The 19,819-nt window shown below is 46.0% G+C and overlaps 1 protein-coding gene across 14 annotated transcripts in view; it reads left to right on the forward strand.

Moving 5' to 3' along the window:
- Positions 1-19,819, forward strand: part of LOC142557006 (uncharacterized) — a 304,338-nt gene that overhangs the window by 214,012 nt on the left and 70,507 nt on the right. For 4 of the 14 annotated variants that reach the window (XM_075668529.1, XM_075668532.1, XM_075668531.1 and 1 more), the window contains exon 1: positions 13,067-13,168. The exons of 6 other annotated variants lie outside the window; for them this stretch is intronic. Coding sequence is in view for 3 of the 8 variants with exons in the window: in XM_075668534.1 (XP_075524649.1) it covers positions 12,360-12,467 (108 nt within the window). In the remaining 5 variants the exon portion in view is untranslated. Of the gene's footprint in view, positions 1-12,359; positions 12,502-13,058; positions 13,169-19,819 lie in introns of those variants that run through there. 4 more of the 14 variants (XM_075668534.1, XM_075668535.1, XM_075668538.1 and 1 more) reach the window with 2 other exon arrangements.

The raw sequence follows: 19,819 nt of genomic DNA on the forward strand, positions 1-19,819 counted from the left end.
GAACGGCGAGCACATCAGTTGAGTGTCGAAATGTGATGTAATGCTGAGACGCGTGGATTATACATACATAAGTCGTTGAACGTTCCTGCTTTATCGCTTGCGCTAGTACAGGTTCTAGAATTGACAACAATATTTCCTACGCGCGGACAGCCTGACAGTACAAAAATGTGATACGGGCAATCGCGACTTGCAGATTAGCAAGTAAAAATGGTCACTGCAAAAGGCATTAACAGCTCGCACCTCCCCTAGTTTTCTCGTGCACTGTCGATATGCTATGAAATATTGCACCAAACCGCCGTAGTTGCTTAGTGGTGGTGGCGTTGGGCTGCTGAGCACGACGTCGTGGGATTGAATCCCGGCCGCAGAGGACTCATTTCGATGGGAGCGAAATGCGAAAACACCCGTGCACTTAGATTTAGGTGCACGTTAAAAAAGCCTAAATGTTCCGAATTTCGAGAGTCCCCCACTACGGCGTGCCTCATAATGAGAAAGTGGTTTTGGCAAGTAGAACCTCATAATCTAATCGGGATATTGCACCTAATTATGGCATACTGCCTACCTTACCAGTGTAAGGTAGGCAGTATGAACGGGCACTGACGTAGTTACGTTGAACAGATTCACGCATGAGATGAAGCGCTAATTGACTAGCTTTCTGACTGGACTGAACTAGACACTTTGTGATTACTACAGTCCAATCCCACCAAACTGTGCCCTTGTCAGCAATTTGCACCAAGGAGCTGGCCGGGAGCCATTGTATTACAGTGCTCGTACTCTATGCATTTGTTTAACAAAAAATATTATAGCTGAAATCCAAAGTGCCAATATACCGGACATTAATTTTGTGTAGGTACAGAACTCCCGCTATATCGCATAGTCTGGTTGGTCATTCCACGCCAGCTGTCTCATGCGTGGCGCTGAGACAGCTGCACGTATATAAGCGTTACTTGCAGACTATATTCTACATATATTTTGAGCGCATACTTTTTTGCGTCTGTGAGGTGCCATTTGAATTTCAGTACAGCGGAAAATTAGTTGCGAAATGAAGACTTGCCAGAAAATAAATATTTCGCCCATTCTGTCAAACCTTGCGTTCTTGCATAGTCTCGACATGATTTCGTTATAAGCCTCTTTCACAAAATATTTCTTAATTTAACTTTAATAATAATTTAACGTTAATAATTAAACTTTAGTAGTTAACACCAAGGTAGTACCGCGCGCATTGTAGTGTTTCTTTGGAATATTTGAAAAGAAGTGGTCCCGGAAGAAAACCTGAAATTACCTTCCTAGGAATGCCCCAAAACATACTATGTCTACATTTTTCGCCTCTGTGCTACGTACAAGACCTGTAATAAAGGCTGAATTTAGCGCATATTTTATTTTGGCCAATGTATAGACGTCGCTAACACAATCAGGTGGTCGCGGAAAATTAGATATATTTGAGAAGCGTAACTACTTGTGCCACGAATATTCTAACTGAAATAATTTGCGTTTTAACCGAAAAAAAATTCACCGACTATTAGGATATTCCATAATGCGAAACGTGAGTGCAGCTCTATGCGCGTTTTCATCTCTCGCTTCGATATCTTGCAATGCAATTATATAGGTACACGGTTTATATTAGGAAGAGAACGCTGTAAGTAGCGCGCTTTGTTTCCACGCAGACGACATGCGCTACCCTCGCGCCATGTCGTAGCCATCGCCGCCGCACAGTCCGCCTTGCGCTGCACTATGCTTTTCCTCCGACAACGAGAGTTGGCCCTTCGTTGAGGGGAAATCATACCACCAGTGTCAGCGGCGACAATACCGAAGATAACGTAGAATCGAGCCTTACTCGTAGCCGCTCGCTCTCGACCCTTGTAGCAGAAGTGATCCTCGTCACAAGCTGTTACCGCTCACTCAGCGCTCACGCCCCACACCCATGCGGTTGTGGATGCCTTTGCCGCCGGCAACTCGGCGCATGCGCAGGCTGTTTCCCCTCCGCTCCTCCTCCCATTTCCTGCACTGGCGCCCTTCTTTCACTTGCCGCTGTGCCCCGCGTTCGCTTTCGTCTTTCGCTGTGCTCGCAGTGCTCGTTTGCGGAGGAACCACGCCGAGGCACACCGACGCTGAAAGCAGGAACGGGTGCCTAAGAGTTGCGCTCGAAAAATTGTTTCAATGTGTCTTACCATTGTAATATTTCGTTTCACGCTTTGAGTCAACCTAATAACGTGCCGCCGGGAAATACAGACCGATCTAGTGCGGATAGTGGTGTGTGCGGTGAGGAATAAATGCCGTGATTGCCAGAATTTTGTACGAATTACAATCCTGAAGGTATGCCTACTTAAGGTAGATGGACATTGTGCAACTCCATGTTGCTGGAAGTGCAAATATGCAGCCATCTACGCGTGACGAGGTAGAGCGGATCGTAAGTTGCTTTCACGAGCCGTGAACTGGGAGCACCACTTGCACAACACACGTTCAGTCTGCGAGAAACCATGGAAAAAGGACGAATACATTAGTCCAATATTGCTTATAGGCGGCTTTCTGGAGCATATTTTACTAGTTCCGTGGTGTCTCTACCGTCATTAGAGCAACATACACAGTCTACATAGACAGCAGGCGAAACACCTTTTTGTGGGACACGCAACACAGGGCTTTTTTGATGTCAAGACCGAAGGAACCAATAAGTACAGCTGTTTATTATGGGTGGCCTTGTGGTGCTTAAATCAATCATATTTGACTGTCTGTTATCTCGTTTATGTGCGGGCGATCATCTTCAAGTACTACGGATATTTAAAGATAGGAAAAAGTACAGACATACACAAGGATGAGCGGACCTGTCTGGCATTCTGGCATTTGTCCTTCGCCCTCAAATTGAGTTGCGCTAAAGCAAGACAATAAGAGGCCCCTATTTAGCCATTAAACAATACTTTGAAAAATAAGCTGTTGAATGTAACATAATTTTGGTCCGTGAGAGGGATTTAACTAATTAAAAAAATTCCACTGAATAGCTTTTTACTTATGAGAGTTCTCGGGTTTTCCGTGCCAAAACCTCGATATCGTTATGAGCCACGCCGTTACGACCAACTCCGGATTAATTTGTCCTCGACAGGATATTTACTGTGCCTCCAGTGCACGGGACATGGCGTTTTTACATTTTGCCCCTATCGAAATGCGGCCCCCGTGGAACAAGTGGAACAACAGTTGACAAATAAGGCCAATTGGATACCACATATCTCGAAACTAGTCATTCTGGAAATTCATTCCACTAGGATAAGCTGCAGTGTTCTAAGCAATTAAGAAGCAACCGACCGCGGTGGGCTTAGCGGCTATGGCGCTGCGCTGCTAAGCCCGAGGTTGCAGCATCAAATTCAGGCCACGGGGGCCGCATTTCGATAGGGGCAAAATGTAAAAACGCTAGGTCCCGTACACTGGAGGCACAGTAAATATCCAGTCGAGGACAAATTAATCCGGAGTTGGTCGTAACGGCGTGGCTCATAACGATATCGAGGTTTTGGCACGGAAAACCCGAGAACTCTCATAAGTAAAATGCTATTCAGTGAAATTTTGTTAATTCGTATTGTTTAATGGCAGAATAGGGGCATCTTATTGTCTTCCTTTGGCGCAACTTAGTGCGAAAGGCAAATGCCAGACAGGTCCGCTTATCCTTGTACATGTCTGTACTTTACAATGATATATAGCTCACACAAACACTTATGGAAAAGATCAAAACACAATACCTTAATCAATCAACGGTGCAAACAGAACGATGTAAAAAAAGGCAAGGGAATTGCACACCAAACGCAAGGGATTTTGACACTAGGAGAACACATTCTATGCAAATAAAGGACAATAAGAACTTCCATGAAAACACCGTAAGATGTTGTAAGGGGCGGGCAGCGAATTCCATTCAGAAATAGTCCAGGGAAATAACTCATAGCTGTCTGTCCTAGCATAGATAGGTGTCAGCGTATCCGGACGATGGTGTCGTGTATACTTCGGGGAGAGATGACTTACATGTAGTCAAGGGTCCAGAGGCGATTTGTGATTATTTAGATTATGTAAAAAATCTAGCCTGTATTTCTGTCTTCTTCGATCAAGCGAAGGAATGTCGTTAGCCAACATCAACTCTGACGGCGAATCCCCACTTTTGAAGTTGGACTACATAAAACGAACAGATTTCCTGTATTCTCTCAAGTTTGTTAACATTGACTTTATACTAAAGTCAACGTAAACAAATTTGAGAGAAACATTGCATGGGATTCCGATACTAGGGATCCCATGCACTGCAAGCATATTCAAGTTTCGGCACGATATAGGTTAGGTAAGTGAGTAGCTTAACTTTTGAGGGGGCATTTCTTAGTTGTAAATGTGAATGTTCCAAGAAAAAATTATTAGTCAATGTTACGCCAAGGTACTTCTAACCATACATATCCCATTTGATACGCGTACTCCAAGGGGATTCTTTTCATGCGTTATGCGAACAGACAGTTTTATCTATGTTTGCAGCCATGCCCCTTTCTTCGCACCACAAAAATATATTATTCAAGCGAGAGTTGTGTTCCTTCTGACTTAATAGTACAAAATACCACGCAGTCATCTGCAAACAGCCTTATTTGTGTTCCAGGTTTGACAACGGTAACAATGTCATTGATATATAAAAAAATAGCAATTGTCCCAGGACAATGCCCTGGGGAACACCTGAAGTGACTGGTAGATATCTCGAGTTGCGATTGTCAACTGAAACATACTGTTAGCGATTATGCAGATAGTCTGTAATCCAGGTAGTTAAAGTTTAAAGCTCCTTAATTTTAGAATTTGCTTTTTGTGAATTACCCTATCAAAGGCTTCACTGAAGTCCAAGAACACTGCATAAATTTGACCGTTGGCGTCCAAAGCTTTGGCAATTGAATCAATTATTGTTACTAATTTTGTGGTAGTGGAACAGCCTTGTGAGGCCATGTTGAGCACTTGTTAGTATGGAGTGTTCATCTGAGAATTCATTAATCAGATTTGCGATCATGTGCTCAAAAAGTGTGCAGCAAGAGGACGTTCATGATATGGAGCACTAATTCTCGAGCAATAATCGATCGCCCTTTTTTTAAAGACCATAACAACCCGAGCTATCTTCCAGGCTTAGGCACTTTCGCGCATAACAAAGATGCTGTCAATATTACATCTAAGAACTCGACAACTTTCAGCGTATTCCCTAAGTAACACATTCGGGACGTTGTCAGGGACAGGACTTGTTTTGGTTTTTAAATTGAGTAACATAGACGCAATGTCATGGTAAGATATAACGTTCGCCTCGTGCTCTTGAAACACTACAGAACTCAAAGATTGGCCTGATCGTGCGCGGGAGAGAACGCTATGAAAATAAGAGTTCAAATGTTGTGCGATGGCATTCAAGTCATTGAAATTGGTCCCAGTAACTGCAATTTTCATAAGTCTTCTTGCTATTGCCAATGTATCCACAAAACTTATCCGGTGCATTTTTATAAAGTTGGGTAAGGTTGTGGTAAAATAAAAAAAAAATTGAATCACGCACGGCGAATGACAGCTTTTTTTTGGAACTCCAAGATAACGACCGTACGTGGATGCTTCGTTTTTTATTAGTTTGATTTCGCGTTTTAATTGTACTATTCCACGCGGCATCCAAGGCTTACTTTTATTGATTTGATTTGTTTTAGTGGCCATGAAAATATCTATGCAATGCCTGGACATTGTGACAAATGCGGTCCAAAGTGTATACACATCACTACCACTATCACCACACATCACTATCACGCGCAACTATGCTGGCGTCATCAGCTCTGGCGTAATCTTTAAATGATTTGGTATTGGCAGTTTTAGGAACGGTAGTTTTGACAATCGGCAAGAAAAGTACAATAAGGTAATGGTCAGATAAGCCATCTTCGATTGACACAGCATGCTCGGAAAAGGTTCGGTTTAAAAAAATAACATCTAATATAGAACACGATCACCCTTGCACACGCGTGGGCTCATGTTGATGCTCTGTGTAAGGCTTGCACAGCCTTACGCAGAGGATTGGGTATCGTACCTTTCCATCGTGCTGCTCTGCCTTAGGTGAACACTTTCTTTCTTTCTATTTTCTTTAAGAAAACATAAAACATGCAACCAAATATTTTGTCAGCCCGCCAAAGCAATGATGCTTTTGAGAGGGATTGGGCAGTGCTCTGGCCCAGAACTATCCTGCTATGTAGCTGAGATGGTTGACGGATGCACCCTCCGTTTGCCCGGTGACCTCGTTGCTTATCTAATTAACCGTCCGGATTGAAATTGAAATTGAAATTGAAATTGAAGTTTATTCAAAATGGAAAGTACACAGGAAATGTTGTACAGGACATCTGGATCCTAGCTCAAGGCTAGTTGGGATCCATGCTAGTTATTAATTCACAATCTTAACATCAATACGAAGAAGTATAAGTAAGTCATATATACATAAACATTCAATTAGAACACAAGGCAGGGTACGTGTATTAGCTACGAGAAACCGACAGAAAGGAATTTGTATTTAGTAAATTATACACTGCAAGTGAAAAGGGTAAACATGTGTACACAATCCAGATAAAAACTATGCAGATAATAGTAGTGAGTGATAATGGGTTTTCACTGATAGTGAAAAACATTTTGCTTGTTTCACTTCTGTTGGTAAGCTGTTCCATAGGAGTGCTCCAGTGTTGCTTAACCTTCGCCTTCCATATACATTATTCATTTTTGGCAAGAGAAAATTTCCCTTAAGTGCGCTGCGTGTATTGCTTCTGGAATGTAAAAAATGTGATACGCTCAAAGGACAGTTAGTGGTTATGCTGTTATGAGTATGCAATATAGTTTTAAGATTCAGTAATAAATTAAAAGGCAGTATATTTAAACTTTGAAACAGCGGCATTGAATTAGCATTGTAGTCCGAAAAAGTCAGAAATCGCAAGGCCCTTTTTTGAAGAAGTATGATAGGTTCAACGTATGAAACGTACGTATTACCCCAAGATGCAATACAGTAGGATCCCAGTGATCAATATCAGGAACGCACATTTCAGCTTCTCTGGTTAACCGTCTGCACGGAGTGCTTTGAGGTTCATCGGAACGTGCCGTAGCACGTAGCGGGCCGTTCCCTCATCGGGACAGAAAGGCCTCGCCTCGCCGATTATTTGGGATCCTTCTTTCGTCCAGCGTCTAGGCATTTCCATGTACAATTAGCGTCCATCGCCAACCTCTTCTCACACGAATAAGCAGGACATTTTCCTACCCTCATACCTTGTGGCGAGCACACGCGCCCATCTACCCCAGCGTCGTCGCACCGAGAGCCGGCATAGACACGCGAGAGGCGGACTAGCCCTCTCCCGATTCTCCCTCGCTCTCGAGACGCGCGCACCCTTCCTCCTCGACTGGCGGGCAGGTAGTTTACGGGAGAGGATTACATTCCCCTCACCCAGGTAAAAGGGTACAAAACAGCGCGACTGGGGGAGGCCCTCTCTGAAGCCGGACCCCTAACCTGCCGGACTGGAGTACCTGCCGCAACCCGTGAGTGACGTCGTTTGCCTGACTATCCCGGGCAACAAGGCCAGGCTATTTATTACTATTGCAGAGAGGACGTCCCTCTGCCAGTGTTCTTTATTGCCGGAAGCAATAAACGTTATTACAGTTGAAGCCGCTGGTTGCCTTATTCGTTCGAACCCCACGCAACCGCGATTCCCGCGCTACGGGTTGGGGAGTAACACAACGCGACTGCGTGGGGCTAGATCCGGAGCTCGCCTTCAGCCATAGCCGCACGCAGAGTGGAAACCCCACAACCTTCAAGCATCCTCACGCGTTTTTGTCCGCGGTGACATGCCTCGTCGTTCTCTTCAGCCCAACTACCACCATTTCGCAATCGCGCGCAATGGGTGTGAAGACACAGTTCCTATGCAAGGATAAAACTGGCTCCCATTATCGACACTTCCGTCCGACCACCTCTTCAAATGACCACGGCCACTTGAACTTATCCTCTTCTGGCACGTCGCTAGTTTTAGACATAAGCGAGTAGTGGGGTACGACTTTAGTGATGAGGAAGATGGATTATTAACGGCAAAGTAGGACCTTTCATTTATTGGTACCTTCGTACTTGAGAAGCGTGCGTTTGAGTGCCTGTACTTAAAGGTCAAAATATAAATGAAATTGCATCGATAAGTGGCCAGATTCTCCCTTATTGCCCTTTGACTGCTCATGTGAGTGCTGCTAGATTTCGCAGGAGTGTCATTAGGCAGGCAGTATTAGGCTCCGCAATTACCAACTCTGTGGATTAGCGACATCTTCTACACCCTTGGTGCACTGCCGTATACCTACGTTGAACTTCGATCTACGCACTTCTGGTCGGGTCCTCTATGCTTATTTTGTGGTGAAGCGGATACGATAGACCATTTCTTGTATTGTAAGCAAAATTCCGCTTCGCAGTATCAGGTCTAAATTTATCAGTGCCTATAAAGCTGTCTTTTGGAGCCTCTATTATTGGGTTCAGTCACAGAAATGCTTCGTCGGCATTCCAAAATTGAATATTGAAATCCAATCAATTACCATGTTAGACTAATAATTTCCCTTCCCCACCATAGCTTTGTTTTATTTATTTATTTGATATTTTATGCATGATTGCTGCTTTAACGTTCAAATTCCATTCGTGGCCAATCTTCCACAGTGGGGAAGCGCCACGGCCATACAGGAGAACAAGTTCAAGTGAAGGGACGTACAACAGATAAAATCCCTGTGCTCTTAACTGTGCTTGGCGCTTGCACACATGATCAGAAATACCGGGATTTAGATATTGAATATTCCATTGTCTTAGTAGCAAAACGAGATTTAGGATTGAAGGGAATGCATCACAAACTCGCGTAAGCCTATTGAAAAATGTTGAAAAATTGAAATTGAAATGTTGAAATTGAAAAATTTCTAGGAGAAATAATCAAGTTGTATGCATATCGGAAGATTTGACGAGAAGTCTACGATATGCTTTGCATTTTGAATGAGATCTCGTAGAAAATGTGCGAGACCTGTATGGTGTGCTACGCAGACTTTTACGAAGTGCACGAGATTTACGCGATGTGCTGTGAGAATGCGTAAAGCGTGTATGAGATGCGTGCGATGTGCTGCGTAGACCTAACGAGATTGTCTGAGGTGTGAGATGGCGTTTGATGTGCAGGCACTGTATTTGTATGAGGAACGTGAACGTGATACAAAGTATGTGCACTTAAGTCTTTGTGCTTACAAAAGCTCGTTAATGACAGTGAGATTTATGATGAGTTGTTTGCAGAACATGCAAGAGCATAATCAATGCGCTGTACCATGGCATAGAACCATTGTGACACATATACCAGCATAAATTACATAGGAAATAAGCGGTGCAGAGTTCAATTTTGGGAATTGCATGCATTGAACACTTTCATCCCCATTAAAGCTGGTGTTGGTACCATTGATGCAATGATTTTTACTTGGGGACATATTCTGAGATGAACACTAACGGCGATACTACTGCCTTTGCATGACGCAGACGCATTCCTTGACCAGCCAATAAGCACTGGAATGCACAAAAAGGCCGAAAGCTATGGTCAGAGAATATTAGATCTGCCTAAGATATTAATCCTATGTAGGAGTTGGGTACCTTCAAAGTTTCATAATAAAATGCTATACGTTTGTTTGTGCGCACAATAAAAAGAATCAGGCAATCTGATTATACGGCATTGGAAACACATCCAACAAGGACGAGTTAGCAAAGGAGATAATTGCATGCCGTTTGATCAGTGACAGAAGATGCATGCACTTTGTCAAATGCTAATAATATTGCTGTCATCACAAATGTCAGTAATATATAGTATTGGGCGAACTTGAAGCTCCATATTTTCCGAACATCTAAGTGTGTCAAACACGAAACCGTCTAATACAAATCTACCTGTCTTTTTTCATTAGCCACGCTAAGAGGATGTTAGTGCCGGTTTATGTAAAACCGTAGCAGGCGGACATGAAATTGGCCATGCATGCCCACATGTAATAAATGAACGCAGAACCACGAAACATAGTGTAAATAAATCGGTGAATAAATCGCTAAAATATCAGTAAAATACATCGCACTTTGTCACAAATAAATAAAAATAATGAAATCGGATAACCATCAATCACTTAAATAGTAGTACGATCAATGCACAATAACTGCTATGAAAAAATATTTGCAGTCTTTCAAAACATGCTGAGAGAGCTTGACCTAGTAAAAAATCCTTATATGTGCACAGCAGTGGCAAAAAACGAGATTAGCGTTGCAACTTGATAATCATTGCGCGCATGCTGCACAAAACTGAATTCGAAATTAATGGAGAAATGACAAAGTAGTTCGTGTGCCAATGATGGTTAAGCGCAAGGCAGTGCTTTCTATGCGTTGTAAGTTGACCTTGAAACAACGAAAATGTCGGTGTTCCTACATTGAAGCAGGCCCTTTAATTGACAAACATTTAGCACATCCTGGCATTCGCGCTCGCAGTCACCAAATGAAAAACGCGTTTGCAAAGTGCTGCCACAATAGCAACGCTTCTCAGAGGCACAGACAGAACGCGAGAAGATTACGAAAGCACTCGCGAAAGAATGTATGGACGATCTTACAAGAACGCAAGTCCAGCCGGCGTGGCCGCTTTGCCCGATGCACAAATGGCACCACTCATGAACAGCACACATTCGTTGAACGGCGCCGGAACAAAATGCGTAGATCACACCACTCGACACCAAATCCGTCGTTGATTACGCCGCTGAGACACGCGAACATCTTCTAGGATTCTCAAACCAAACGACGATGTGCTGCCAATTTCGAACAGATTTTACGGCCCTGACCAGTGGATACGGCTGCTCTGCAGGTTGCTGTCCTCGCTGCTGAAAGCAGTAATGCCAACGTTGTTGAAACAGGCCACATAACTCACGCAACATGGAAATACTACGTCGCTATTACCCATGCAATCACGGTTACAGGAACCAGACGCCGATGTAAACAACATAGCATACCTCTATCGTGAGGAAATGACGTCATTTCCCTTTTTAGTCCTTGAGCGTTGCATTGCGGACCAAGGTTTATAGATAATTTTTAAGCTTCGCAACGCATCTTTTCATGCCGGGCATGACGTATTGCTAGGGGCTGTCAGAGCGCTGCGGCAGAGTTTTGCGCCAAGTGAGCGGCGCAGCTCTGCTGACATGTGCACGCTATTTGCGGGCGTTCGCGTTTCTTATTGTGCTGTAGCAGAGTTTCTTTCTCTCTGTTTGCGCCTTGTCACTGTCCTCGTGCACGTGGCCGGCCGTCTCAGTTAACGGACACGCGAGTGCCTGCGACGTGTGGATTACCGAGTGTTGATATTGCACGCGTACTTTCGTTTGCAGGCCCCCTGTTTTTTAGTATCCTGAGATAAACCTTACTCCTGGTTCACGCCAACACGCTGACGTGCTTCATGTCTGTTTTCACCAGCAGGTGCAGGAAAGCTCCTACAAAGCGCACTTAATTCCTCCCACCGTCAGATCCACATTGTTACTTTAGAATTAGCAAAATGACATTTCCTGCGCGGAGAAAGGTTTGGGGAGAATCGTACAAGGTATCTGACGTACAGTTTCAAGATGGTGACCTGAGAAATTGACGTGTTACACATCGCATGGCATTAGCGGCGAGGACATCGAAAGCGAGTGCGGTGCATCGGAATGCATAACGTGCACAGTTCCTTCTTTGATTCCCAACGTTGCAGTCTGCTTTTTGTCCCACCGAAAACATTGATGGCCGTCAAGACAAAAGGAACTTGCGCCTGAGTAAATAGTGGTATCACGCTTTGGCCGGTCCGGCAATTATCCGCAAGAGTCATCCCTTTCTTCGAACGTGCACCTTCAGCTATGGTGTCAGTCATTATACTTCAGCTTAAACAATAGCAAACAGAAATAACGGCTGCTTTATTCAGCGAGCACCACGTAAATGCCGAACGCCACGACAAACAACCCCAACCGTACCAGGCTATAGCAAACAACGCTCGCACGCTTGGCGCCAAGGTCGACGGCAGTGGGCCGCTCGGTGCGCATAGGCGAGACGAGGAGTTGGGGAACTGAAAGGTATCTGTAAATGTTGTCGCGACGGGCGGCGCGGCCGATGTGATAGTGATAGTGGGATCATATTTACGCTGTGCCGAGAGAAAATGTGCTCTTTTCTTGTGTGCATTGACCACCGCTAAGCCCCTGGGCCTGTGTGACGCTATTAACTCACTGTATTTTTCGTGCGGTGCGCCGTTGGTGATCATCATAGTTCTGTACATTCGCGCTGTCTTTGTTTCCGGCTCCATAACAACCTCTTGCACTCTCGCCGCACTCGCATCGGATCACAGTGCACGGAAAAATGTGCTGAAAGTTGTGCTATCGTGTGCAGTTCATCCGTAATTCAACAGCGTTTACGCCGGAAGCACAATTCGTACAATCAATGCGGCATAAACTGACACGATGGAACGTTTGCCGAGGATGCTTCAAAAGGTACGTCCGGTGCTTGGCGCATTCTTATGGTTCGTGTAGTGTGCCCTGTCATGTGCAGCAGAAGATTGGTACAGCTACAAAATGTTTGTTCTTCATGTCGTAGGGCACATTTAGCGAAAGGCTTCACGAAAATTGCTCTGAGACTTATTCATGTTGCTAAGGGTTTCATCTATTGTTTATTTGCATTCTGTTGGGAAGTATGCTAGCGCCGGGGATTGCTTGGTTCTAACGAGCACAAAAATTCAAGCAGGGAATGTTACGTCAACGCGCGACGGCACCCCATTGCTTTGTCGGACTCGTGAGAAGATTTTAGCATCTATGCAAATTTTTCGCTAATTGATTGTCGCCAAGGCAACCTGTGTAGTGTTCGCTGTGTTCTTGTGCATTTGACGCGTTAAAACCATCTTTGATGTAAGAATGATATATTTGTCCAAGCGGATGTAACTTAATGTAACTGGCAGTAAGACAGCTTCTCACAATTTAACGCAGTGGTGCTAAATCACAACATTGCAGGTTCAGCAGTGCTTACAATAAGCTGAACATTTCTTATTGTTTAGGAATGTCAATAGTTTCTGAGACGGAGGCACTTCTGCAACACATAGGAGCCTGCGCCACTATTGCAGCCGGAAGAGAACTGCAAAGCATCGGGTCTGCTCGCATTGACAAGGTGCGTACAAAACGGTCCCGGTCATTTATGACTTCTAGGTTATCTGTGTATTTTGTACCTGCCGACGTTTCTCAATATCTCGCGCAATTTACAAATTGTACTCATTGTTCAATTTTACTAATGTAATGGTTTTAAAGGTGTTCAGAGATGAGGTGGCATGAGATTACGAAAATGCATGTAAAATATAGTCATGACCTTTGTGCTGCTTTCATAATTCCTAGCAATCAACTATCCCTAACGAAAATAACAGAGGGGCACTTGCTTTAGGCAAGTTTGAGATACGTTCCTGAAGCAGGGAGAATTGGCAGTTACAAAAGCACTCAGAAGAACTCGCTGATATAAAAACAATGTTGTCAGTTTCGGCTGTTGTAAGTGTGATGCTTGCGTGCTGCGTGTCAAGGTAAGTAATGGTTAACAATGTATGCACAGAAAAATGCGCTTGCTGAGGGAAGGCCTTAGAAGTTCATGCTTTCTTTCCAACACAGTATTTCTGTCTAGAATTTTTGCAAAATATGAAGTGCACAGTCTGGCAGGTTTGGCATAAAATGTACAAAACTATTGCTTTAGATTTTAATGTAGCTAATAAATAATGCGTTCCTAACGCAGCTTAACGTCAAGGTTGAAACTGATCTCTGATGTCACATCAATTGCAGGTTGTAATAACGTGGTATCACAAAGTATCGGTTACGCATTCCACTTGGTGCGTAACCAAGTATAACCAAGTATAAGATAAGTATAACCGAAAGCTGGGTATGCTTTGCCCTTCTGCACATGACGTAAGATAGAACTATGCTATGGCTTTTCTTACAGTGGCACCATTTCTCTCACCTTCTCCTCCTTATTACTCTGTCAACTTGCTAATGCGCACAACTTCTAGAGGCTTGATTATGATATTGACTGCTGAAATTTGCTGTTGTGGTAACCTCAAAAGCATGCTGTACTTTGCGTGCATTTTAGGATGGCTAACTCTAAAAATGTAATTGGCTGTGGCATTCTGAGAGAAACAAGGTTTTTGTTCTGAGTAATGAATACATCCATTATTCGTATTTTCTGGCACTCTTCCCCAGAACAGCCTATAGGCTGCTCTCCGAAAAGGAACCAGAAAATATTATGATATCATCGAGAGATGCTCAAGAGACGAGCCGCCGTGAGAACTATGAAGTGGGTCTGTACCTCTGGCGCGAGTGAGTGTCGACCTGGCTGTCTGGCTCCAGTGCAAGCAGCCTGTAAATAGCCTCTTTCGTCTGTGTCTTTCCACATGTAACATTCTGGTGGAGATTAGCGATCCCCATCCTCGCCAAGGAACTCCGAAGTGGTCGGTACATCGAGCTTGTTCCCCATTCCTACTGGTTACGAGACCGCCTCTGCAACGGCTTCGGGTTATCCGACTGCTCCAATCGTCACGGTTGCCCAACATGGCGACCCTGGTGCCTTCTGTGGCCTGGAGGGACAGGATGTTGACGAAATGATCAAGCTATAAGAACACGCCAGTACTAATAACAAGTGAGAACCAACAATTCTTGGCACCCCTCGCGTGCGGCACCAAACGCATGACGACGAGATAATCAGTTGAGGCAGTTTGAAAGAAAAGCTACGGGAACTGTTCGGCGACCCCATTTGCCGCAAGATTGTCGCGCGAAAGGCTCTTCCGTCTCGTGTTCAGACATCGACAGAGCTGTACGTTTCATACATCCTCGACGTCTTGGCTCAATGCCGCAAGGCGGACGATACTATGTCTGAAGCAGACAAAGTGGCACATGTGCTAAATGGCATCGCCAATGACGCTTTTGATTAGCTTGTTTTCGGCAACGTGTCAACTATCGACGCCATCATGAAAGAATGCCGTCAACTTGAACAAGCTAAGAGCCGCCACATCACACACATCACGCGGCTACCCAACACTGCTGCTACGTCGATACGTGAGGGTCGACCGCGTCAGACCACCACCTGTGACGACGTAACCCTTATTGCTCACTGCGAGCTAGAGACCGCCTGTTCACCACCTTTCTCCACGACGCCCATCGACGCGCCAGCAACCACGATTGCCATGATTCAGGCCATCGTAAGGCAGGAATTTGACAACGTGGGTCTAAACTCCGTGTGTTCAACATCTAAACCCAGCGTTCTCTAGCACTCCTCTACGTCCCCGGCAGTACTTTTCTGCCACATATCGCCGCAACCCGTCCAAATGGCGTACCACTGATGACAGGCCGATATGCTTCGACTGCTGCCGCATCGGCCACGTCGCTCGTCACTACCGCAACCGATGGCCACCTCCTCGATCCTCCGACGTACGCCGCCACTTATTCCTGCACCTTTGGACCTTCTGTTCCCTATGCCACCCGCCATGAACCTCTGCCGCTGATGCTACCGCTCCGAACTTTCGCTACAGCAGGTCTCCCTCACTTCGACGCCATCAGTCTCGTGCTCCCCAAGCCCGTCGCTTCTCTCCGCCGCCTATCGCCTCCCGGATCCAGCCGGAAAACTAGGCACTGCAGCGTCAGGAGGTGAATCTTCGTTGTCGACCCTGCCCTCAAATCCTGTGCTCACGTTACCTACGAGGCAAAACCTTGTTGACGTTGACGTTGATGGCTATCCTATGAGGGCACACATCGATACAGGAGCACATTTTTCTGTTATATGAGTGCTGCCTTCCGACGACGACTGAACAAGCTCCTCACCACAGTGTCGGAACGCCTCGTCCGCGTCGCAGATGGCAGTACTGTGCCTATCATCGACATGTGTACGGTAAGTATCAGCATCGCCGGCCGCCACACTCCTGTCCTCTTCACCGTGATTGCTCATTGCCCTCACGACCTAATTTTTTGAAGAAAGGCGTACAATTCTGGTGGGGTACTTCAGAAGCCACCGCCTTCTCTCGCCTCGTCACTCTTCTAACCTCACCATCCATTCTGGCCCACTTCTACCCTTATGCCCCTACAGAATTGCGTACAGTTGCCAGCGGTCATGGCGTAGGTGCCGTGTTAGTCCAAAGTCAGCAAGACCAAGATCGCGTTGTTGCTTATGCGAGCTGCCTCCTAGCACCATCGGAGCCCATTGACTGCTCTGCCAGTGCCCTTTGCATTGAGTTGCCGATTCTCGCGGAACCTTCTGACGTGCCCCAGTTCCGCCTACGCCCCACCGGCTTTCTTCACCTGCTGCCATATTGGACTGTTGTCTTCTCCGCAAGTCCCTGATGGCCAGTACCTCGTCACTCCTCTGCCCGACATTGCACTACAGTATAACGTTACCGTGCCTCACAGTATACTTGTAATATTACTGCAAACTGCACTTTCATGCCTATTTTAACTTTGGATTGGCAAAGCAAATTCTACCGTAAGGTATTAGCCTTGCCAACGTTGACTGTCTCGGTGACCATCACGTGGCAGCTTTATCGACCACTGCTTCTTGCGAGCTTAGCAGGCCCCTCGCGCCATCATCGGGCGCCTATCACAACATAGAGAAAATGGTTGTGACGGACCTGCCCTCTGCGAAGGCTGAAGACCTTTGCCAAGTATTATCATACAACCGAGATATTTTCGAATTCGACGATTGCCCTTTAGGCCAGACGCTCGCGGTCAAGCATTGGATTCTTACTGGCGATGTTACGCCTATTCACGGAAGACCGTATCGAGTTTCTGCGTCGGAACGCCGAGTCATTCAATGTCAACCTAACAAAATGCTAGGTAAAAGCATCATTGAGCCTTGTTCAAGTCCCTGGGCGCCACCTGTGGTATTGGTTAAAAAGGACGGCACGTGCGTGGCGCATCTGCGTAGACTGCCGTCATCTGAACATCACTAAGACGGACGTTTACCCGCTGCCACGTAGAGATGACGCCCTTGATTGCCTGTACCGTTCCAGCTATTTCTCTTCTATTGATCTTCGTTCTGGATACTAGCGCATTGCTATTGACGATATGGACAGAGAATACACTGCGCTCATCACGCATAATGGCCTATACCAATTTAAAGTAATGCCATTTGCATTATGCAACGCCCCTGCCATGTTTGATTGTATGATGGACTTCTTGCTCCAAGGTTTCAAATGGTCCACATGTCTCTGCTACCTCGACGACGTTATCGTCTTCTCGCCAACGTTCGATACTCACTTTGAGCGTCTAACAACTGTACTTGATGTATTTCTAAAGGCGAAGCTGCAACGTAACTCGCCCAAATGTCGTTTCGTCCGCCGCCAAATTGCTGTTCTGGGCCACCTCGTTGACGCTTCCGGAGTGCAGCCTCATCCCGACAAAACTTTCCGGTTCCGAAGACAGCCGCAGACGTTCGAAGTTTTGTATGGCTATGTTCGTACTTTCGTCGTATTAAACAAGATTTTGCGGCCATTGCTAGACCCCTCACTAATCTTTTTAAGAAAGGCGTACAATTCTGGTGGGGTACGAAGGTGGAAGGTGGCGAGAGAAGCCGCCGCCTTCTCTCGCCTCGTCACTCACCTCACCATCCATTCTGGCCCACTTGCCCCTACAGAATTGCGTACAGTTGCCAGCGGTCATGGCGTAGGTGCCGTGTTAGCCCAATGTCAGCATGACCAAGATCGCGTTATTGCTTATCCGAGCCGCCTCCTAGCACCATGGGAGCGCAACTATTCCATTACGGAACGAGAATGCATTGCTGTTGTCTGGGCGGTTGTGAAGTTCCGTCCTTACCTTCATGGTCGCCCTTTTTCCGTGGTGACTGTTCATCATGCCGTCTGCTGGCTTTCATCTCTAAAAGATCCTACAGGCCAGCTACAAGAATTGTCATATTCCGTGGTTTAGCAATCTGGCCGCCTGCACCAAGACGCTGATAGCTTGTCGCGTTACCCTGTTGACGACTCTTGACTCCTCCAATATTGCCGGTGCTGCTTACGTATTTTCTGTATCACAGCTGCTTCATTTCCCCTATGAGCAACGTCGTGCCGCCTACATCAGAGCACTCATCGGCCGTCACTCCGGTCGATGCAACTCTATGCATCTTCATCCTCCGCGACGGTACTCTGTACAGTCGTAACCTTCATTCGCACGACTCTGAGTTCCTACTTGTAATACCTAAACACCTCCGCTCAACCACTCTAGAAGAGCTTCACGACGCACCAACGGCAGGACACCTCGGCGTATATCGAACCTATGACCGTTTACGTCGCCGTATTTTTCTGGCCGGGCCTTGCCTGTTTCCTACGACATTACGTCGTCGCTTGTGAACTTTGCAACGATGCAAGAAGCCTACCAGCTCCCCGCTGGTTACCTGCAGCCGCTCGACATCCCTGCCGAGCCCTTCCATCGTGTCGGCTTAGACATTCTTGGCCCATTTCTGGCATCTACATCAGGAAACAAGTGGGTTGCAGTTGCGGTGAACTACGCGACTCGCTACGCCATAACCCACGCGCTTGCGACCAGTTGTGCAACTGCTGTTGCGGATTTCTTCCTTCATATAACATTGATGCATGGTGCTCCGCATCAATTGCTAACAGTCTGTGGCCGTACGTTTTTGGCCACTCCAATTGTTCATTCCAAGGTAATTTGTGCTCAATCAAGCATAAATTTACCTCCTACCACGCTGAAACGAACGGCCTCACTGAGTGCTTGAACCGCACTCTTATAGACATGCTATCCAAATACATTTCAGACGAACACCGTGACTGGGACCTGGCTTTACCTTACATTACCTTTGCGTACAACTCTTCCCGTCTCAACACTGTTGGCTTTTACCCTTTTTACCTCTTGTACGGCCGGCATCGCACAGTTTGCGACGGTTCCACTGCAAACTGTGCTTCCGTCCACCACAGCTTCAACTAGCGCTTATGCCCGTGATGCCATCGCCCATGCTGACCATGCTCGCCAACTTGCGCGCGCTCGTCTACAAGTGTCTCAAGACAAACAGAAGCAACGCTACGACCTTCGTCGCCGTGATGTCCATATTGTGCCCGGCACCCTCGTGTTGGTTTCGTCCCCATCGCCTAAAGTTGGTCTTTTTGAAAAACTGCATTCCTGTTACACAGGCCCATATCGCGTGCTCCGCCAAGTGACCGATTTCACCTATGAAATCGTTCTAGCCACGCCCACTACGTCCTCCGCCGTGACAACCAGTGACATTATCCACGTCGTCCGACTCAAATACTACAACTCTCCACGCACCTTCGATATTTAACAACACCGTGACAGCGATTTTGTCGTCGGCGGGGGGGGGGGGTAGTATTACGATATCAGAGAGATGCTCAAGAGACGAGCCGCCGCGAGAACGACGATGAAGTGGGTCTGTGCCTTTGGCGCGTCGGCCTGGCTGTCTGGCTCTAGTGTAAATAGTCTGTAAATAGCCTCTTTCGCCTGTCTTTTCACATCTAACAATATTTTCTCACTGAAGAAAAGTGTTTTATGCACGCCATGCTCAAGCCATGGTGTTCTACAATAATTACATCATATCTGCTATGTCAACAGCTACACACTATTGAAAGCGGCCAACAAAGGTCAGTACGGACTTTGACGGTTAAAATGTCCTGGCTACCTAATGTTTACCCTTGACACCCTCTGCCGTAGACAACGAACATGACTAGCTTTCGGGACAAGTACAAACGGAATAAGCACTTGTTAAAATATTGAGTTAGTACCATAATGAGTCCTCACCCAAAGGTCAATTTCATTCTTTCTTTGCCATTTA

Source organism: Dermacentor variabilis, chromosome 9 (assembly GCF_050947875.1).
Source record: "Dermacentor variabilis isolate Ectoservices chromosome 9, ASM5094787v1, whole genome shotgun sequence".
Lineage (NCBI taxonomy): Eukaryota > Metazoa > Arthropoda > Arachnida > Ixodida > Ixodidae > Dermacentor > Dermacentor variabilis.